At 45.3% G+C, this 22,914-nt stretch overlaps 1 protein-coding gene and 1 long non-coding RNA gene across 6 annotated transcripts in view; one reads left to right on the forward strand and one right to left on the reverse strand.

The window, feature by feature from the left end:
* LOC135386189 (paired box protein Pax-6-like) overlaps positions 1-18,445 on the forward strand; it is a 105,887-nt gene extending 87,442 nt beyond the window's left edge. For 2 of the 5 annotated variants that reach the window (XM_064615972.1, XM_064615974.1), the window contains exons 4-7: positions 432-587; positions 10,872-11,174; positions 13,540-13,739; positions 15,483-18,445. In XM_064615972.1, the coding sequence (XP_064472042.1) occupies positions 432-587; positions 10,872-11,174; positions 13,540-13,739; positions 15,483-15,722 (899 nt within the window). In that variant the 3' untranslated portion in view covers positions 15,723-18,445. The remainder of the gene's footprint in view (positions 1-431; positions 588-10,871; positions 11,175-13,539; positions 13,740-15,482) is intronic. The other 3 variants (XM_064615973.1, XM_064615975.1, XM_064615976.1) reach the window with 2 other exon arrangements.
* Positions 1-20,598, reverse strand: part of LOC135386192 (uncharacterized) — a 449,529-nt gene extending 428,931 nt beyond the window's left edge. The window contains exon 1 of the long non-coding RNA XR_010420629.1: positions 20,359-20,598. This is a non-coding gene — a long non-coding RNA (uncharacterized LOC135386192). The remainder of the gene's footprint in view (positions 1-20,358) is intronic.
* Between the last annotated feature and the right edge of the window lie 2,316 nt (positions 20,599-22,914).

Raw genomic sequence — 22,914 nt, forward strand, 5'->3', positions numbered from 1 at the left:
CTCTTGAATCCCCTAAAGCGAGATTTTTTTAGTGGAAGTCATGGCCGTAACGCATGCGAAAGTCGAGCCTGGTGTGTACTGAAGAACTTTTGTGCATAAACTGGACACTTAATAATAGGGTGTGTGTTCTATAAATCACATGTCATTTGAAGACACCATCGAGAAGAAGGAAGTCATACGGCAAAGAAATTTTGCAGGGAAATGTATTGCGAGACGAGGAATTTGTTGTTCCTAGACAATGGTAATTGTGTTCGACCACTTGTAGCCTAACTTAGCCTAGCCTTGGTTGTAGTTTTGATCGTTGTATTAGAAGACGGCGAACGTTCGTCACACTTGACAATATTTCTATTTCTGTCCTTGTTTCGAGACAGCAACCAGCAGACATATCCTTGTATGACGTTGTTTCGCACTGTGTCGTACTGGCTTTTCAGGGCGTTACTACGAGACAGGATCGCTTCGACCCGGAGTTATTGGCGGTAGCAAACCCAAGGTGGCAACGCCGGTCGTCGTCGCCAAGATCGAGCAGTACAAGAGAGAAAATCCAACCATCTTCGCCTGGGAGATACGTGAGCGGCTCATCTCGGAAGGTATGAGGCCCGTGGAATACTCCATAACTATCTTCTTAGAGATACTTCTAAGTCGCAACCACGAACACGACACAAAACAGAAACAAACACCGCGGCACGTAGCGTTTCGTGTCTCTGTGTTTATCTCTGCCCACGCAGCACAACATCTTGGCCCAATATATTGGCCCAATATTGGCAATACCGGGCCAATATTGATCCAAGATTGGGCCGGTATTGCCAACATTGGCCCAACGCGTTGTGCTGCTTGTGTGTAGTGTGTTCTGGTTATGGTCGCGCCTTATAGTCACAAGTATACCTTACCAACAAGCCAGACAGTCAATTTTTGTTGTTGTCGCAGAGATACTGCGCATTTAAGTGCAGCATCATTGGGGTACCCCTCCTGTCTTGAACCCACAATTTTCCCATAATTTTTTCGCATTATTACTAAAGGAAGTGCCTCAGGACGAGAGACGCCGATATTTCGAACAGTTCGAAATATCGGCTGTTCGAAATAACGGCGGCGCTCGTCCTGAGGCACTTTCCTTAACATTTCCTTGTCTGCTCCCTGGATTTTCTACCCTTCTACATTTTTTTTATTCTTCTTTTTCGTGTTCTTGTACTTCCTTTTTTTGCGTTTAAATGACAGAAATGAAAAACTACCAGTGTCTTTCTTGTCCGTATATCTCTAACCTACATATGGAATGTGTCAAATATTATCGATGCCAAAAAGAGGGACAGCACTCTGGTGCTGCAGTGAAGAAACCCGTTTCTTCTCATATGTCTTCTCTCTTTTCATTTGTAGACAGTCACCAACATGGCTGCAGATATTGACTGTACAGAATATCTAGTGTACATACATACGTAATACCTTGTGTATATATCTATGTGCTTATCTATATCTATATAACATATATCATATGTTTATACACATTTGTACTGCATATTGTACGTGTGTTAGTAGTCATAGCAGTCACAATAGCATAACTAGCCAATTGGTGTTTTAGAGCACTGTTAATAAATTCTCCTTTAACACACAAAAAAGCTACTATCAATAGTCACACGGGAACAATATACCCCCCTTTATTTTTGCTAGTTTCATTGCAACTCCGCTTATTTGGAGTCCAACACGTATTGAGTTCTTCAAGAAATATTTCTGACCGTCACTCCTGAATGTCCTTCACACACTTTTGAAGGCGCTTGATACGATAAGCGCCAGGATACAGCCTGTCTGCACCTATAGGGTCACATTTGAAACGCTAAGGTAAAAGAAAGTGCCGCTGTAAACTTTGTCTGGCATAAAGTATAAATAAACACTAATAGTATTTCGTATGCCTTTGAAGTAACTCTTCAGAAGGCGTCGTTAGACCTTCCTCAACAGACTTCAATTTGGACATTTCCTGAAAATTTATCGTAACTCTGTCGACTGATTGCAAGAAATAGCTAGGACAGTTTAAACTTAGCAAATCATGCATGCCCGTATTTGTTGACAAGCTGAGCCACCGAGCTGTTCATTTCGGGCAGACCATTCTCGCCGAGCACATCAACGTCGAAGAAAGTGTCGAGTTTTAGTAGATCGGAAAGTAACGATTCCGATAACATAAGCCAATCGCTTTAATCCCTTGAAATGGCTGACTTTTGGCTGAAACTGGCTGAAGTTTCGTTTATCGTATATCGTTTTCGTAGAGCACTCTACGTTCTAGTGAAACTCCCTATACCTTCTGCAATATCTCACCGTTACTTTGGGCTACCGACAGTATCACTCGTCCACAAATATTATCTCCATATTCGAATTTCGAGTAATTTATGACTTCTGCCGCAAACTCCATCAACATGTCAGAAGGGCGATAAAAAAATTTCAGAGCGAACCTCGCTCGAGATTGCTCATTTATAATCCGTACTTGCTGCAAAAAAAATAAGTTCTATACATATACTCGCATGTCGTCAGTGGATGGCGCAGCCCCAGTTTGATAATTGCTTCATGCCCGTTGTCGGCAGTGTGTGTTTATGAGCGATGCGCACACCGGCCAATTAACTGGCGCGGTCATCGCTCCTCAGCCGATTAACTCGCGCCGCTAATGAAAGATCCTTATCGAACATGGCGTCCTCTCACCGAGCATTACACGCCGGAGGAGTGTTTGTACAACCCTGTGCAGTGTTTTTACAACGGATTAATTCGCGAGGCATGCACTTCGCACTCCGATATACTCGTGAGCGAAAGCTCGATTTCAGGATGGTATTCCTTTATCTAAAAAGTTTGAAAGTGTGCAGCATAAAAACCTAGACAGGCCAGACACTCAACTTGGAACACAAAGTTCGTAGTTTTGGAACATTTTCCAAAAGTGACAAAAGCATATATGTGACGTTTCGGCCCGCTTCCTTTTTAAATACGAAACTTAAATTTTGTTGCGTAATGCCTGGATGCAAAACGTATTCGTATCTGCGCAGTAACAACTTCTAGACTTTGCAAATTTCGACACCCCCTCCACCCCCAGCACTCACACATACAAGCAAGACACGCACACTACCACGACTTTGTACGAGTCTCTAGCCGCTATAAGCAGTGTTCGTGTATAACGAATAACGAAAATCTTATAGTCATAAAGCTTGGAGTGATATTAAACGGTAGGGGCAACTTATTTATTTACACATGGTAACGAGACTTCCGTGCACGAGACTGCATTTATTCTTCAGGTTACCTTACCAAGCTTGCGAAGAGTTTTGAACCTTTTTAGGGAGTCTCCAACACATCAGACGTCTCGACACGGGTTTGAGTTTGAATATATATACATATTTATTTATTTAAAAAAAAAAACGTCTTGGCACACTTTTCGGAAACACGAGGGCTTCATTAGTTTACAACACGCACGTAGGAAGCATATGGCTTGAATTAGAAAAATATTTTACGAGGAAATACGATATTTTACTCACTGAGAACAGGGCTCGGTCCTAGCATAGTTCGCCACCCACGTGAGCAAAAAACGTGTGTGATTTTCTGCAAGTCACTGTCAGATAAAACAACGTACAAGCCGATTTAGGCTACACCGGTTAAGGCTGTAACCGAGTGACGCGCTCGTAGCCGACCATCATCCCGAAGGACATCGTTCTCTCCCCCAATCTCTTGAAAACGAGAAGCGCGCGCCTTTTTGTGACAATTTACGTTGATTGTCACGGAAGAGAGTACGCTCCGCGTTCGCTACAAGTAAGAAGATGGTAATGGTATCATTATGTACAATAGTTTCCCTTCAGCGTTGTTGTGTCCTCAAATTATGCTTTAAGAGTGTAGGGCTCCCGTATAACGAACACCAAACGAAGCACTACGGCCACTACGTAGAAATGTACCTGTATAAGGTACACAAGAAAGAAAAAAAAAACATGAGGAAAGGAGTAGCGTGAGTTTGCCCAAGTACGACCACTACCATAAAAAGATCTCGCACCGCCCGCTTACTTTATTGCGGTTACAGCGAAGAGAAGGGGGAAAAAAAGCCCTCCCGCCCATCTAACTCGACCGCGGATACTTTGCAGACGGTTGTCAGTGTGGCTATCCTCCGTAACTCCACGATGGTCTCGTATCGACGGTAACAATGAAGTTCTTTTTTTTCTTCGTCTGCGCTGTTGGGGTTCATTAGAGGAAGGAATAGAAGGACATTGTGATGATCAGCTTACGACGGTTCATTCATGCGGAGCGCATGTGTACGCGCCGTAAGAGAGTCGCTTTGTCCCGGGATGGGTGGACGCGCTCCGGTGAGCCCCACGGATCCTTTTTCGGGGGGGGACGATTGATTTCTGCCGCTGCAGAGACCGACCACGTGTTGCTGCGCCGGCGGGTACGATTCCGAATGGTATATTACGCCGAGAATTCGTAATACACGGACTTTTTTTTACATAAGCGTGTTTGTAAGGGCCTTAGCGCATATTGACGTCATGTATCGCTATCGCGAGTGCCGCAATAAAGCGTTTGTTTATTCTTTTGGCTCTTCTCTTACAACGAAATTCGGATATAACGAACAAATTCGTAATTCCCTAGAGACTTCGTTATAACGAGTAATCAGTATAATCGAGTATAATCGAGTACGAGTATAATCGACTGTACTGCGGCGTCTCAGTCCCTTGTTTGCTGAACATACGGAGCTAGGAAACTAATGAACTGAATTAGGAAAACTGCTTCTGTAATGCAGTGATTTGTTGACATCGCTTACGAAATAAAGTTATGTGACATGAGAAATCACATATAATGCGGAATCCAAATCGTGCATACTGTGTCAGGCTCGGTAAGATATAGGCGAACAGCAGGTCCTCCAGTTCGAGGACAGTACGAGGGACAACGGACAAATATAAATTGACACGGAGACTTATTTATCCGTTGTCCCTCGTCCTGTCCAGACTCAAAGAAATGCTGTTCGCTTCGTCTACACACCAGCTCGTTTGCCTCATTCTGCCCAAAGAAAAAGCTGTTTCCTTAATTCATAATAGTAACTAACGAATTTATTTATATTACAATATTCGGGGAATTAATACACCATTTACGGAAACGGAGAACCCATTTGTGTAACTCAGCGTACTGACTTGTGTGCGCAATTATGCGTAATAGAGGATCTCATTTACAGATTGCAGTTTCCCTAAATTTGAAATTTACTGCCCACTGCCGCAAATATTCTCTAAACTTCACAAATTGTCCCCTGAATGCAACAGTCACCAGAAGTGAGTCTGAATCAAATCTGAATCAGACTGGCATAGCAGTTTGATTCAAAGTCAAAGTATTTTTATTAATGCACATTGATGAGGTACGTAGCACTGTCATGACAAATCGTGTAATGTAGTCCAGTTCATGTAACTCCATACATTTCGTTGATTGCGCTACCTAGTGTGTGGCTATAATGGTTGCGGCAATGTAACTGTGGTCCCCATAAAGTCCAAAATCATTCCGTTTCTTCTCACAGATTACCGCCTTCAAATTCAAAACCTCTTGATACATATACGTACACCTCCGTAATACGCAACAATACCGCATCAATGTGTCCCGTTACATTTCCCACATGCGCAGCCTTTCTGGGTCGACACCATCAACCGACTCATCCCACAGAATCACTTCTCAATAGAGATCATGACCCCGCGGTCTCTCTTACAGCGCAGAGACAAAGCTTTACGATATAGCTGAGATGCCCAGATTCACTAAGTCTGGGGGCGAGCCCAAATGGTTTCTTTATCTCAATGGCGCACAAAGGGCGATTTGTGAGTGCCGAAATGACACCGTGCACAGCTGACCGCTTCGCTGGGCGCGCGCGGGGTGAGACAGGAAACACGGCTGCTGTTCTATGGCTGGGTGCACGTGTTTGCTCGCGTCGTCGGCAGTCTGTGTAATTGCGACAGGAAACGACACACCCGACAAGACACACTTGACGGAAAGTCACACCAAAGGCGTCCCATTACTTCAGCTTACTCGTACCCTGGGTGAGGCCGACACCGCCGGATTGTTTGGAGCGCTTTCCGCTACTATATAGTGAAGCATCTCCCTACAGCACGGACATCCGCGTAACCAAGGTCCTTGTCCGGCGCTCCGATCCGCCATTATTCCGAAACTTTGAGGCTATAGTGTGATATTTCGGAGGATTATACAAAACTGTATCAGAAATAAATTATTTGCCGCACGTGGCTTTACTTATTTTTGTCGAAAAAAAAATACAGAAGCCGACACTGAAGATTTTTGTTTAAGTTTAATTTGTACAAGCTTTCGCGTGGAGGTCCACGCTTCCTCAGGTACAAAGTGAAGTGGTGACACACATAAGTATATATAGTATAGACATATACACAAAAATCTTCAGTGTCGGCTTCTGTATTTTATTTATGTGATCTACAGGACTTGACTCCCCTCTTCGTATACGCATCTGTTATTTTTGTCGAATAAAAAATCCAATTCGAAACTCGCGGTGGTCGCCATGTTGCCTTGCCTACTATGGTGTCATAATCATACAAAACTCACTCATGAGCATGCTCAGTCATGCTCACTCGTGCTATCTCAGCAGGGAGTGAGCGAGCATGACTGAGCACGACTCAGAAGTGTCGACCTCTTATACATATTAAGATGGGCGTGGGTAACCATTAAGTATAAGCTAATGTCGGCGTTCGTCCAGGCGCCAACCGAATTCGACCAGACCTTCTGATCTAGCCGGCTGGATACAGGCATTTTTTGCCGTTCCTATAAAGTAAGTGGCGATAGAAAGCTATATCTCTGTTTACACCTGTACTCGGTAGGATTTGGATACTTGGTGTAAATGCCAGTGAGCCACCGAACGGCACCACGGGTCCGTCGATCATGACATCGACGTTCCATTACTCGTCAGATCGAGCGCGCTATATATATATATATATATATATATATATATAATAATATGTTGCACGAGCAGGAAGAAGCAACCTGGAGTTTAGCCAGTGCACATTTCAGCGGTGCTCTGTTCCAGTTCCATGGATACAGAGCGCAAGGTTTGCGATACGAACCAGCACCTATTTTACCTTACGGAACCGTGGGAGCAAGCACAACATCCAACCAGACTTGGCAGCGAAATGAACTCGCTTGAGCTCTCGGTAAACTTCGATTGATGGCGGGGTGTCTCACTCTTTTCAGTGCATCTCCATGTGAAGGTTCACATGATCGATATCTTGATAAAAAAAAAAAAAACATAGCCATAACAAGCGGAACTACGCTATAAAGAAAAACGCCGTTGTGGTTTGTTTCAGTCAAGTTCTTTTATAAGCTTCAAATCCTACGCGAGCAAGCACTGTACCCATACCCGTAGTGACGGAAGATATCTTGATCAGGTTCGCACTATATAGTAGCACACTCTTAAAAAAAAAAAAGTGTACTTTAACTCCTTTTTTTTTTTTTTGCCACATATATAACACCCTTTGGAGAGTACAATTACTCCCAAAACGGTGTCTCCTCACTCCCTCAAGGGACTAGCATAACACCTTTCTCCATACTGGAGAGTAATATTAGTCTCCGGCAGGCAGAAGGTGTTATGCTACTCCCTTGAGGGAGTGAGGAGACACCCTTTCGAGAGTAATTGTACTCTCCAAAAGGGTGTTATGTATGTGGCAAGGAAAGGAGTTAAAGTACCCCCTATTATTTTAAGAGTGCAGGACTAAACCGATAAGTACGTTAGGTGTGCTACCGGCCAACATTGCCAGCGTGCTTATCAACGATTCTATAGGGGGTATATAGGAGACTCGTGCTAAAGAATTGCTGCGTGTAGAGGCCTTGCACCACGTCACGGCATCAGTCACGCACACACCATACGACTGCTCGTGAAGCCCAAGCACAAACATTTTTATTGCCCACTGAACTGTTTTCCTGCTCATCGTCTAACAGGAGCTGTTTACCAACCGGAATTGCTCGGTATATTCTTTATGAAGGGTTCGATCCAGCGGTCCTCGTCCCCGGTGGCTGTGTTGCTACTGGGCGTCTTCGCAGCTACGGCCCAATGAGTGGCACCTACTCCCTTGCCAAACATCCGCCATCACCAGCAGCGAGTCGTGCACGCGCCCGCAACGCGACACCCTTGTCACGTTAACTTCGTCCTGCCTGTCCCAAGTAAACGTGTCAGCCGCATTGGCGCAACCAAGTCATTTATCTGGAGGCACGTTCAACTTGGGGAGAACATTTGCGAGTACGTTGCCGTATACCGATATTTAAACCACGAAAGGCCATGTTCATGTTTTCTGTTCATGCTCTACTTGTTCGTGATGTGCGAAGCTCTGCAAATGATTTACGTTCAGCAATGAAGTATAGTACGCGAGTGAGTTATAGCGTGTATTTGACGTAGGCAGTCCTTGCGTTGTCCTGTTCGTTTCTTTGTTTCTGTCCCTTTGCGTAACGGCAGGATAGGTCAAGAAAAATGCCGATTTCGAAGCGCGTTTTATACCTTGCATTTTCTCGCTAAAAATTATCGTTGCTCGTTTCTTACTTGAATGGTGTAGGATATGGAGATTATTTAGGTATTAGTCTTTCGCTGGAGCACGTATAGTCAAGATACGGGTCGCGAATTCTTTCATGGAACTGGTGAGCTCTCCGTAGTAGTTTATCTACACCCTATAAGCACGTGGGATGTCATTATTACAGTTAGGCTGCACCAGCTTTATGTATGTGCTGTATGTGTTATGTATATGTCTATGCTGCCGGCATGCGTCCAAAGCTGAAACAGCAAAGATCCCCCTGTAGAAGCGCACTGAAAGGAAGAAGGTATCGCTTGGGGGGGGGCGTGTTGGTGGGATGTAAGGGGTGTCTGGATAAATCATTGGCTCTGAGACGCGAGAAACTGAAATCTTGCGACAGAGGATTGGAGAAGGTTTAGCCGTTCCAGCGACGTCCAAAATATAATTTTAATAGGAACGGCTTCCCCAAGATTCTGACTGTGGATAGACCGCTGACACGACGCATCTAGCAAACATTTTGCTAACGCTATTTCCGTTATGCCTGTGCAGTTCAGTTACTGGAATTAATGAACAGATAATAGAAAATGAATGAATACATAAGGAATGAATAAAGCTACGATCCTCGCAAAAGATCTGAGAGGCAGATCTGGAATTCTGCAAAGACGCACATCTTCCTAGTAGCTGCAATAAGATCGGTAATATTACTTCGATTTTCTAATATTGTAGTCTAAAACGAACATAAAACCGTTTTGGAATACAAATTAGTCTTCATTTTGAATTGAAATGCCATCCAAGCGTGTAGCTCTCAATTCCTATTTCCATTCCATCCTTTCTTCTTTGGGGATTGGTCAGACTATATACTAAGACTCACCCTTGCAAACTGCAACCTATTTAATCTCCATATTGTGCCACTTTGTAACTTTTTTTGTTTTGTTTCGATTGATCAATCGCTAAAAGATAGGCTGAAGAAGAAGCAGATATAGGCGCGAGTGCTAATTACCATTTTGTGATCTATCGATCTGATAACCGATAACTATATCTGATAACCGATTCACACATGTGATTCACATCTGCGTCAGTCGCTCTCTACTGCTGACAACCTGCGTAAATCTAGTAACCCATTTTTCCCCTACACTAATTTTCTTTTTTCTTGTTTTATCACATGTAGCACTTCATTTCCCGTTCCGACGAAGGCATGCCTGTTACTGCAAAAAAAAAGAAAAAAAAACATCGCAGATATAATCAGTGTTTATCACAAAGGTGTCCCATACGCCGAAGTTTGCGTCAACCTTGCGTTTAACGTCACAGTTAGCGTCAAGCGACGATAAGTGAAAACATCTAAATTCGATCTCAATCTCCTCATCGATGTGCCAAAGTGTTCCATTGTGCGAACAAACGCAGATCTCTCCCGCCCATTCGTTCCGTACACCCTCTATCTGCTTGGGTCTAAGCCGTGCTAATTGGAAGGTGGTACCCAAGACGTATCGGAGTTGCGAAATTTCTCAATTAACGCTCGCGATTAACTGATGAAAGTACGGTTGCGCTTTCTGTTAACCGGTTTTCAGTGCAGTCTCAAAAAGAGTGAAACATAAGATAAATATCGAGAGGAAAGCGGAATCCCGGGTTGGGGGTGTTGTGGACATGGCAGCAAGATTTGGTAGAGGATTCAAGGATACCTCCTTGGCAGCAGCTCCTTGGATGTAGTTGTAGTATAGAGTAAAACTGACAGTCCAGACCAAAAAGCTAAGCAAACACTACCACAGGCTTTCTTATGATGCTCAGATTCACCGCGCAAAAAAAAAAAAAGAAATATATTTCAATTAAATTCGCAGTCAATTATTTATAGTGGAATTTTATAGAAATCACTTTACCTGTCGTGACGTCACTTTAAATAGCTTCCAGTTTCCCTTTTTCCAAACACGAAAAAAAAAACGCCAAACAAGAAAAAAGGGGATTGAGGATTGCTTTGAGGAACGTTGAACGTTCCTCAAACCAGTCCTCAATCCCCTTTTTTCTCTTTTGTCTCAAAGACTGCAACGCTCTGTTGGACCAAGTTTGGCATATGACATATCTACACGTAACTTGCAGTCAAATGAAATTGTAATGTTACAATCAGTAGGCAGCAGCACAGACTGTCCGTTTAAGCGTCATAGAGAAAGACAAGCAGTGCGCCGATCACCAAAGTCGCCAGAAAACATGACAAGTTCTGCTTGCGAAGTCAAACGGGAAGGTCGTGAATTATTCATTGTCTGCCCTATTGCTCTTCCATGAAACTTGTTTCACTTCGCATGTCTTTCACATACGAAACGCGATAGCCTGTAGAAATGGAATATGTGAAACCATTTAACCAACATCGTGTTATTTCTGTTCACCGCGCAGGAGTATGTAGCAACAGTACTGCACCCAGCGTGTCCTCCATCAACCGCATCCTGCGAAACCGCGCCGCCGAACGTGCTGCCGCCGAATTCGCTCGTGCTGCGGGCTACGCCGGCATCTACCACCCGTACGCCTTTCCCTGGGGTGCCGGTGCCCCTCCTCCCCCGACGGTGACCCCCGGCACCCCGCACATCTGGTCCCCGTTTCTGGCCACAGCACCGGGACCTGCCGTCAACCCGGCGCTGGACCCGACGTTGGCAGCCCTCAGGGAGCCTCGACCAGCCAGCGAAGAACGTAAGTTAGACGGTTAGTATCCTCGAGCTCTGACAGGGCTCGAACCCATACCTAACGATCTCGTGCCCAGTCGTTGTCTTGTAGCATGATCTTGTAGCATGGTCATATTTTAACGCGTAAGCACTGCAGCTGCAGGTGCTCTTATAGAGCAGCCACCTGGCCCCAAATACACAATAACCCATTTAAACTTATCGTATGTCTTGTGTCGTAGATATACATATAGTAAGTCACTTAGCATCCCAACTGTAACAGGAAGCTGAGGGAGCGAAGTAGTTCTGCTTTGCGAAGTGGCGAAGGCACTGCATGAGATGAGAACCAACAGAGGGGTGAACCCCACAAACTAGATTTTCGCTGGAAAGTCCAGCTATCCAGCAAAGGTAGGTTAAAGTAAGAGACTCAGGTTGGGAACCGCCGATATTTCCAACAGAGACCGTTCTTCTCAACAGGGACTGTTCAGAGAACCTCTAGACAAATGTCTGAACAAGACGGCTTCTGAATACTACAATAGCAACCTACAATCAGTAGCAATCTACAGTCAGATTCAGAACGGTTTTAGATTTGGCCATGGGCATCTGCCGCATCTAGCAACCTATATATACATTCTCAGGTCTCGGCCGGTGTCTCATGATGGTCACTAGTATCCACATCGTGGTAACACCTGTTACACGATAACCTATATCCATACCAAGTCGCTGTGTAGCACGTTACGCGTGAATGCTTGCCATCTAAAACAACCAGACAACAGCATACGAGATTACAGCACCGCACACAGAGCAGGATGCGAATGCCGCTCATCTCAACGATCTGCATGCCATATTCATTATTACGTGTATTTCCCCAACGCCAAGCTAAGCCCGCGCAGTGCATGCAAAAACGGAAAGAACGCGCCTGCCTCGCGTAATCAATAAACTCCTTAGTTAATTCCACGCAGTTCCAATATTTCCTGTACGATACGATTTCACGGAATATCCTCCGTCATACGATGTCAACTGCGTCGGGTCCCACGAGGAAAGTCGCACTGTCATCCGTCTTGATGTACCAAGGTCATTCATTGTTTGACTACGGAGCGATAGATATACGATCATACGATCTCAGAATGTACGGGTGAGGGAAAGAGGCGGCAGAAAGACGAAAAGTTAAAATACACTGCTGGTTCACCCTCTCTCTCCGTAGATGTCAGCACAAGGTGCTGGAAGTGCGACGCCACGGGGGTGGACGGGTAGTTCAAACTTCTCCTCTTGTGTATACCGAGCGTGACACCTTCCTCGGTATGATGAGTCGCTGGGACGTCCACCAATCGATTCCGAGGTTGCGGGATCGAATTCGGCCAAGAACGCTAGCAACTTGGTTCCAGGGTAAACGTTGCTCGGACCACGATCTACTAGATTATAACGACCATGTCACAATCAGCAACCCCTATGAGGAGTCCGTTCGCACGATCCGCTAGGGGCGCTACTCATCGGCACGCCACGATTGGACGATGGAAATTTGAATTCTGAACGCGTAGAAGCCTATGTACGACTACCGTGGCAGACGACAGCGATAGCTCCTATGAAAACGCGTAGAATGATGATGATAATCAACCTCAGAATAAAACATCCGTGGAACGTCCACCGCTTGTACAGAAATACTAAGGTAAGCTGAAGTACAAAGTATTGTAGAAGTTGAGGAAGCAATAACTGGGACGATGAGAAGCGCCACCGCTAGCTTCCAAAAATGCGGCGCTGGGAAAGGGTGCCCACGACATGGTCGTTATAATCTAGTAGGTCGTGGCTCGGACACGTCGTTTTCCGCAAGAAATTTCAACGTTTGAATATGGTGGGCCGAGATTTCAGCGCACATTAAAGGAACCCTCGTCAAAGTTAATCCACAGACCAACCACTCTATTGTGCAGATCACGGTGTACCTTCAGCACTTTTTTACGTGTCTTTGGTAACAACGTATCTCCTTGCATCGCAGTTCTTCATAGAACGAACGATAGCAGAGAGGAGCATGGCAGCAGGTGTCATGCTGTCCCATAAGGGACGCTTCATAAAAGCAGCATTGTAACGCTTATAGGAATTTCTCCACCTGCTTGCAGCAGATCCTCTACGCGTAATTATTTCCACATCGTGGTGCACCCACATGCGAGGAAACGCAAATACGAACGTACTCAGACAACCGTCTTTTTGTACTTGAATACCATGCAAAGTAATGGACAGACACCAGCCATACCACAAACATGGCGCCACATGTGGACGTTTCTCGAAATCATAGGTCACACTAAGCAACTCCCGCGGGATAGTACGGGATGCCCTTTTACACGGAGATCTTTTCTCGTGCTGCTTCCTATGCCTGTCCGCACGCCCTGTTCATTGTGCACCGCTTTACTTTGCAGTGGAACAGGACGCTGTGTATCCTGGTGATGAAGGAGAATCGGTCGGAGGAGACCGACCCAAGTTCCGTCGTAACCGCACCACCTTCAGTCCGGAACAGCTGGAAGTGCTGGAGGAAGAGTTCGAAAAGAGCCACTACCCCTGCGTCAGCACAAGAGAACGGCTGGCTTCTAAGACTAATTTGTCGGAAGCACGCGTGCAGGTACGGATCACGTTTAGTCTTCGCATGTCCGGTGAGATCGTGCATCGTGGTCAGAGGCGTCCGTACATTCATAGCGGTACTTGCCAAAGGTGCAAGAAAGATCGGCTTCCATGACGTGACGTTATGAGAACATCTCGTTCAGCGCTGTTACAGCTTGTCAGTATGCACTACCCTTATAGCTTTGGAGGAGATAGCACAAAGAAGCTATGCTGAGCGTGATGTTACTACTAAGTATGCATGAGGGTCACACGAAACCACGTACACATAAAAAGTGCTGTACCCTGTGTTTATACGATGCCTCTGCACTTTAGTGACGCGAGAAGAGGTAGATCGCACTGCTTGTATACATGCTTAATGGTGCTCATTAACCAGGCAGCAACTTTGAGAGTTGACAGAAACACGTGCTTTGCCCAGATGCCAATAACGACTTCGTGTCTTGTGCACGTTGCGTGGATGAAAACAAAACAGTTTAATTTAACGTGTAAGTAGTCCCTTCTGTTGAAGTAGTTTGCTCTTAACACTTGAAAGAGAACTACTGATTTCCAAGTGGGGAAATTCTATTATGCGCATCGAGCCCTGTTTCTCTCACTCTGTATGTAGGGTGTGTCACTTGGAAGTTCCCGGCCCCTTCATTAGTGAAACGATCCCTTTACATTAGCTGGATCTTCTCCCAAACACAATTTCACGCTATAAAGAAACTACATCCGCCAATCAAAGACGTTAAAGCGGTTGTAACACTCCCTGAGGAAAAAAGAATTTGAGTCGTATTTTTAAACGGCCCCCGACTATAGGCCTTCCACTCGGGCTGCACCTGGTGGCCGATATTGTGCTTCAAAACTGGAACTTGACACGAAACGGCCCCCGCGATCGGAGGAAATCCTTCGTGCTTTCCTCGAGTAGTGCTCAGTAGCGCCGCCGTTTCCTTGAAGCCCAATGGCTCCTCAAGTGGAAGCTCCTTTCCTCCACTCATTGGAGTAGATGCGGAGTGTCGAGTCCAGGGGGCTTAATCGCTTCATCGTCGTTACGATCGTTACAACCTAACGAGTGGCGGGAAATTCAAAAAGGTGGGCACGTGACACATCGCGCGTGACGTGTACCACGGCCTTCACGTATCGCGCGAAGAGCACCGTGCACGTGTTTTATCACGTGCCCACCTTTTTAAATTTCCCGTTCGCCTTTTTGAATTTCCCGCCACTCGTTAGCTTGTAACGATCGTAATGACGATGAAGCGATTAAGCCCCCAGGATTGTTTAAGAATGGGGCCGTTATTTTTCTACATGTCGTACTTGGCGAGATATAAACCCTCGAACATGCGTACGCGCCAAGCTTTGGTGTAAGAGGAGCGAGGGCTATGGCCATTCCCATTGGTAGCCGAAGGCACGTGACTTCTCCACTAGCGGATGCTCCTGCAGTGATGTCAGTGTCCGATGAGTTTTGGCATTCGTGTTGCCCGTTTCCTGCCCGTCTCAACCCCTTTGCTGTACAACTTGTGCAGGTTCACATCGATGCAAATTATAGTCTCTCACATTCGTGGTGGAATAATTCGGGACGAAGCGTGCACACGCTTTAAACTTAAAAAGGAACATCAATGGAAAGGGGCCTGGAACCTTCTAGTGTTGCATCTTGTATATTGGATGTCCCTCTTGCCAAGCAGTCTCATCTCGGACCGTTGGCTCGAGGGACACTGTACTGATGGCTGTGCTTCCGCAGAGTGGAGATCAACGCTTGGTTGTTTGACAACAGGTGTGGTTTTCCAACAGACGCGCCAAGTGGCGTCGCCATCAGCGCATGCACCTCCTCAAGCCCGATCCAACAGCGGCAAGTTGCTCGCCCCTGAGCAGTTCGCCCCCGTCTTCGCCAGAGCTTCCCCGCGCTAGCCCCTCGCCGCCGGCTTCAACACCAGTTCAGCCGCCAGCGATACGGATGGGAGGCGAAAACTCAGCCTTCTCACACTGCAGGCAGCAGACTGGTCACACTTCTTAGGACAACCGGGCACAATCCTGCAGAGGTATGCGCCGTCTAGCTGGAGCTAGGCACTCTCGTTTTTGGGACAGTCAGCTACGCAGTCTTCAGTGGTGCCATCCAGTGGATATTCGTCATGTGCTGGACAGCCACAAGCCACAGGGATGCCGTCTTTGACACACCTCTGCTTCCAGAAAGCCACAAGCTCACCATTTTAAAAAGCTTCGGGCACTAGTGCTGGGCAGAACTACAACCCAACAGAAGTTGTGAAGGCATCCCTTGTGGACGTTCGTTTTCAGCTAAACGGCGACAACAGCCAGTGACTATCTTCAGTGTACACTCGAAATGGCCGAAACTGCTAATGACACTACGAATCTGTGGCGCCATCTTTTGCACCTTTTGGATTTAAGGAACCACAACACGCAGTGACCCCACCTAATACTGACTCTGTCGTGGACACTCGCTAAATAACCGCAACGCCACAGAGCAGTGTCGTCATCTACAGACACAGACCAAAGAATCGAGTGTGATGTGCTGGTGCAAACGCTCGTGCGTGCTTTGGGACAGGACTAGACATTGTTGCTCCTCTATTTATTAATTACTCTTTTAAACCCGTTGTTGACACTGTTACCGGTGATCTGCAATCCGCAATCTGCGTGGTATCCCTTCATCCCTCCACTGCACCGACGTATATTTCTCACCGAAGTGTCTTTATATGTGTGTGCGTGAGTATGTGTGACAATATGAGGTGTTCGTGTTCTTTTTTTTTATTCCTTACTATCACGCCTCATATGTGTAAATAGTAGGTATGTATTTCCTGCGGAAAATTTAGGCTGCAACTCAGAGTCAAGGAACTTGAATGTTGATTAAAGTGCCACTCTGAACTAAAGTCTCTTATTCATTTGATTCCGTAAATGTTGTCACTGAGCGCATTTCCACTAATTTTTTCAAGGAACTGTAGTTTCAGTTTCTGCAAGAGAAAATGACGTCATCATGCGCGCGAGCGTTCGTCTCCTAGCAACGGCGCAAGCATTTCCCCGATCCGTGTCTCTGGCCTTGGAGGCAGAAATGTCATTACGTGGGAGACACAATTCACACGTCTTTTTTTTTTCCTCATACTTCTCAAAATTTGCAATTAATTTGATGTTCCTTCCCCGCGACATAGGGAAATAATACCGAAATAAATTAATAAAATATATATTAACTAAATCATAATATTATAATATAAAATACCGAAATTACCGAGAATAATAACGAGAGACACGGAAATTGCAATCGCATAAATTAGACTTAGTACGGAGTGGTACTTTAAGCATAGTAAAACGAATGTCTTTCCCTTTCAAAAAAAAACGTTCTGCGCGGTACACGTCACGAGCCGTTAAAAATACACTGTTTTTTTTTAATTTCGCTCTTGCCACAATTTCTGAGGACTGAGCTGTGTTCACTATCTCTATGTGAAAGTGCGCAGCATTCACTGAAATTGAGAATTCACAAAGTTTACTATGGCTCTAAGCGGAGGTTTGTTCTAAGCAGGCCCGGGCAATTCCACGTCAGTATTGGTTCGCAATGAACTCGCAATCGTCATTATTTTAAGCACGAACTCATCTGGCTGTCCCATTGACGCTGATTCGGACACGTGTTCTCTATAGGAATAACCCGTGAACACTTCCCAGAAATAGTACTAGAAAGTGTTCGCTTTAATTTCCCGCATTACTAATCACGTTACTCTTTTGCTCTCTTGGGAGCAGACACTCAATTTCACGGCTGTTATGTCATCTTGGTCCCAAAAAAAAAAAAAGAAACAGGAAAGAACGGGATTCGGAGATCAAGCAATAGGCATTTAACTTTAAAAGGAGAAAACTTGCACGCAGAGTTAAGCTTTCATAAATTAACTGCGAAAAAAATAATAGCTTACTGTTTATTTAATACTCCGTCCGGACTGCCACCTTCACTATATGGCGTTTCTCACAGTCCGTACGTACCGAACGTCTGTATAATCTGAACAGTGCATCGCCCACGGAACGCATCAATGCCTCGAAATACGAAGGAATTATTTAACGAGGAATAGCAAGCTGTCCTTTCTGGCTGACTTTTCCTGTCAAAATAAATAGAAATACTAAGGAGCTTTAGTAGATCAGAAGGTGTTCACGAACACGGCTCCGAGGATCTTGATAAGCCAATCGCTTCGCAGCGGTTGAAAGCACGTTGCTGTCGAATGATTTGACAACTTCCTCCGTTGTATTGTTTTCGTACAGTTTTTCCGATCTACTAAAACGTCCTAATAACGTCCTTTTAACAACCCGTTCCTCTACCTCTACTCTACCTCTTTCCTGTTTGTTTGTTTTTCTCCTTTTTCAGGCTCTATCTTTCCCACCCACAAACGAGTTTTGGAGTAGCCAGTCAGTCCTGACTGGGTCGGGACTAACATCTCCATATTTTTCTCTCATTTCCAATTCTAACAACCCATTCTCATCACGACGGTATGCGTATACGTGACATGTATGTTGTACCGCAGTCGGTGCAGTGGCAAGCGCGGCGAAACTTGAAAGTGTCAGTATGTGGAGTGCATAGATCTCTGTTTCAGATACTTCCACAACAGTTCCCTGTTTTATATTCCATTTTGTTCTCCACCTTGCGGCAGGAACTCGCATCGTTATATTTGCCAGTTAAGACGACGTGTGGAAATACTCCTCCAATGATCTCCGGTGACATGACTTGAGGCAATAAAGCTACACAGACAATCACTTTGTCTCCGTTTCTTGATATGTGCGTTCCTTCCCTCGCAGCATGAAGGAATGACAGAAGGTGCCCTACTCGTCCAAAAGGTTCCCAAGCAGCAAAGGGTACTGAAAGCCGAGTGCAATAGGGGTGGACGGTATGTGTCTTATCAATGTTCTTTAGTTTCACGGGTCTGTTCAAGGCCTTCCAACTACCCCCATTGCACTCGACTTTCAGTACATTGTGCTGCTTGGATTAAAGGTACTGTAAAGCAGCACCGATCAAATGTCATCTAGTGTGGCTATTCGATAGTCCAAGCCACTAGGACAAAAACTCTGCAAGTTTCATTCCAATCGACGGTGCAGTTAATTAGAAAATTACAATTAAAGTTTACGGGCAACACTGTACTAGGTATTCGAAATTAATCCGTACTTCTGACACATACGGCGGCAACCACATTGCATGCGTATAACACTGGGCCCGACAAACAATCCACCATAAAATCCGCCCCTGCAATCCACACAACGATCCACATCTGAGGATAAACGGATTAGCGAACTGAAATGAAATGCTGAGCCGTTGAAAAAAAATGTGTCAGACGTTCAAGAAGCCAGACAGCGTCGGGACTTGTTTGTTCACAGAGGTTCACAGAGAAAGTTTGGTCGTTCGAAAGAGGCCGCGAACAAAAGGAGCGCGCAGGCGCAGCAGAGAAGTAGGGAGAGCCCCCATCGAACAGCGGCCAGCACTGGGTTACTTCGCAAAAACAGGGGTTAACAGGTTAAACTGTTAACAGGGGTTTCAGAATGCATAGGTAAACAGGAAAACTGATAACATGGTTACTAAAATAACGAAGTTCGGATGTCATAATGTGTAATACCAATTTTCAGTGTTGCCCGCTGTACGGGGGGGTTGTTTGACACCAGGCGTCGCACCGCTCCACTACGCCGCATCTTTCATGGCTAAATAAAAATATTTATAGCGTGTTGTCGGTCGTATGGTTCCGCATATGGTATTTAGAAGCAACAAAGAGTCTAGTCACATCACCGGCATATCATGCTTGTCTACTGCTTTACAGTACCTTTAAGCTAAGACTGGAATCCAGCCATGTGACGTCACTACTAATTTTTTTATAGGTTATATACCCCTGTCGTTCCACATGCGCGTACACGATGGGTATTCAAGATACACGGCTTTCATTCAATGGCAGTTGGTTTCAATGAGCGACAGGGGTATAACCTTGAACTGCCCGTAACTTATCAAAAAGGGTAGGGACTGCTTCTAGTCCTGTCAAAATGGCTCCCAGGTAGTGTGTCATCCCGACGCAACATACGCAACAGTACAGTTGCGATACTACAATAAGCTTTCCAAGTAGAGTTTCGAAGGTGCCGGCTACGTTCTGCGATGGTTTTCGCAAAAATCCTGTTAAAACCGTCTACATTACGTCTTTCCCTGTTTCGAGTTAACACTCGTTGAAAAGTTAAGATTGTATTCTATGCTTTGATAAGGCAGTGTGCGTCTGAAAACATCCATGCGGAAATACCTCTTCTGAGCTGGGGTTACTGTACTCACTCTTTCACGGCTGTGAAGGAATCATGAAAATCGTTTCGAATGTGTCTTATTGCGAACATTCTAGGCAACCCCGTGCTCCTCCTGTCTACCCATCTCAAAGTTCTTAATATTATGCACATATCTGCCTGCTGGCATAGAGGTTTGGAACCGCAGCTCAGCTCCAATGGAGACTCGCACTGAAGACGCGCCATAATCATCATGACAGACCGCAAATGCTAGTTGACGCACACTTAGAAAAGTGCTTCGGAACATAATCTCTCATATTAAAATTTAAAAACTAGGCCGCGAGCATTGGCGAGATTATTGGGTCGGATGTGAGGTCAGTGTTAGGAGAAGAGAACAGACTGCGAATCAAGGACCATGCACTCACCGCTAGTAAAGCTCGTGATGCATGTGCGTCTTCACGGAAGAGTCACCTGGTCCTCACACAAGTAAGTCACAGGGCACAAACAAAATTAACGTTATTGCAAACACGGACCACCACAAACACATTTTGACGCGCACCGACGAAACTACGCAATACATTTGATATCAGGGCAACGCCACGTCTATTTCTTCGTTTTACTTCCACCTACACTTGATAAGCAGCGTCTTATCTCGCTTACCAAGACTGCAATGCGCTGTATCTGGCAAGGTTGCTGACTCACACACCCGACGCCCAGATTACCGGGAATTCGCACGAGGGTCATTCCATGCCACGTGATCCAAGCAGGGCGCTCTACTAGCGTCAATATTTCTAAACAAAATAAAGCATTGTGCAAGTAGAGGGTGTACGTAATTTTGCAGGTCTCAGTTCAAAATATTTTTTTTTTTCAATGTTTGGCAGGGCCTAATAGGTGGCGTCAAGTGGGGAAAGTGTGTACCTCGCTTTTTTTTTTTCTATCTCTTGGCTAGCGCTTCATCCCATCACCTACGTTACGTGATTTTTACGTTATTCGAAGTTGCGGTACTGTACCCTGCTTACTGTATATTACTTTATGATTTTACGTATCGCTGTTTCTTCTTCTTCCCTTTTGTTTGTTTCTCTTTGCTTTTGGGAATAGCAAGGCCTCATCATGGCTAACCTTCCTCCCCCCCTTTTTTTTTTTTGCCATCGATACCCCCCGCCCCCGTATACTTTATGCAAAACAGGTATTTCCCTCCCCCTCCAATGCTGCGCGCAAAAGACGCAATTTCCGCTTTGTTTGCCATTTTTTAACGCCTTTCCCTTACAATTCGCGAGAGAAAATAATCCTGGTTCCAATACTGTGTGGTATGTCACGTACTGTTGGGGACACGGTTAGCTAAAATCGCCTGTCAGTACTTCGCCGTCCCGTATTAGCTCGGTTGCGCTTGAAAGTGCTGTGCCACTATTATATTTGAAGGTGGAGCAGGTGCAGCACGTGTTTACTACTCGAAAGAAATTGTCTTGCAACACATGGAGATTTGAGATGCAATAAACCACGGAGTGCTTATTTTAGACAACCGTGTCCCCTACAGTACATGTCACGTCTAAAAAGTTTCGTATTTCTGTGCGCGGTACCTCTTGTGCTAGGGGCGCTGAAAACGAAAGTCTTTCCAATTTTGGTAATTTTCGACTGCGACTTTCGAAACACGATATGATCCAGATAAAAATATCCGCGATATGTCATTCGATAGAAGAAAGCTTAGCTGCTACATGGCACCAGGAAACCCAGACAAGTACTATTTTAAATACACGATAAAATGTTTCTTTTTTCGGGATCCCTGTCGGCACGTAAGCGACAGATTGATGTCCGCATTCTATAGGGGGGGGGGGGGGGGGGGGGGGGGCACACTCCGTACCGAAACACGTACCAGAAATATGCACGGGCGGGGGTCATACACTGAACCCTAATTCCGCGCTTGTTTTATTTATTTCCGCGCCAGTATTTCAAATAAATTTATTGTGTGTTTATTCATTTAGTTTTGGCTTCTATGCGCGTTTGTAAAATGACTCGTATTTCATTTATCGCAAACGGCTCTAGACGTGTGGCCGAACTGAAGCAAGAATCTTGCAGTACCTGATTCATGATAAGGGAATAGGCAACTTGCATCGAGTTCTGGAGAGTCAAATTCCTACACCTATAATAGAGACCTCCATATGTGGGCGAGAGTACAGAGGGCCAGAGAGAGTACAGAGGGCCATCAAAAAAATTCAGATTAAGACTTCTGATGAAAGTGTGTGTGTCATTATACCGAATAGCGCGAAAGGTTTTGATGTGTGCAATTTGTTTCCCAGAAAAAAACTCACATAAACATAGCTCCGCGCGTTCACCCTTAACTCGCCACTCCAGCTATAACGAGGATCAGGAGGTATGATGCCACGTCACCGATGACGGTATAAGGAGAACTCGTTTTGGTTCGCTGGTCAGTGGGGGTCAGCGCCTTGTTCTCCCGGAGAATTGGGGATAGAAGGAGCGGCCGAAGCATTACCGAGCAAGGAAAAAGGCTTTATCAGAACCCCGAACAGCCGAGTAGCAGACAACATTTCTCTAGGCCAATCAGCGAGCGTTCTTCTTATAGCGTCAGCGCGAGGTTCCAGGCAGATCACAGGCTGGTACTGCTCTTCACCACCGTTGCGCACGGTCGCTTTTTGCGGCGTATTTTAAATTCAATTTCTGCGATAATTATGACTCTGTGGTGTAAATTACTTCGCATGGTGCATCTTACTGGCCTACTTAACAGTTTTATAGGAAGAAAACTGGGTGTTAAAAATGACTTCTGTGCTACTTTAATGTTGAAGCCTTATAGGAGGATGTAGCACTTGAAAGGAAGCGTCTGGCTGACAAACACCAGCACTGTGCAGGGCACAAGGAAATTAAATGATTTCAAAACGACTTCTGATACAACAATTGGGGCGAAGCGAACCTCGTTCTCTTCTAAGAAGAGCGTGTTTAAAATTTACATACAAGGGCGTCTTAACTCA

This window comes from Ornithodoros turicata, chromosome 2 (genome assembly GCF_037126465.1).
Source record: "Ornithodoros turicata isolate Travis chromosome 2, ASM3712646v1, whole genome shotgun sequence".
NCBI classification, from domain to species: domain Eukaryota; kingdom Metazoa; phylum Arthropoda; class Arachnida; order Ixodida; family Argasidae; genus Ornithodoros; species Ornithodoros turicata.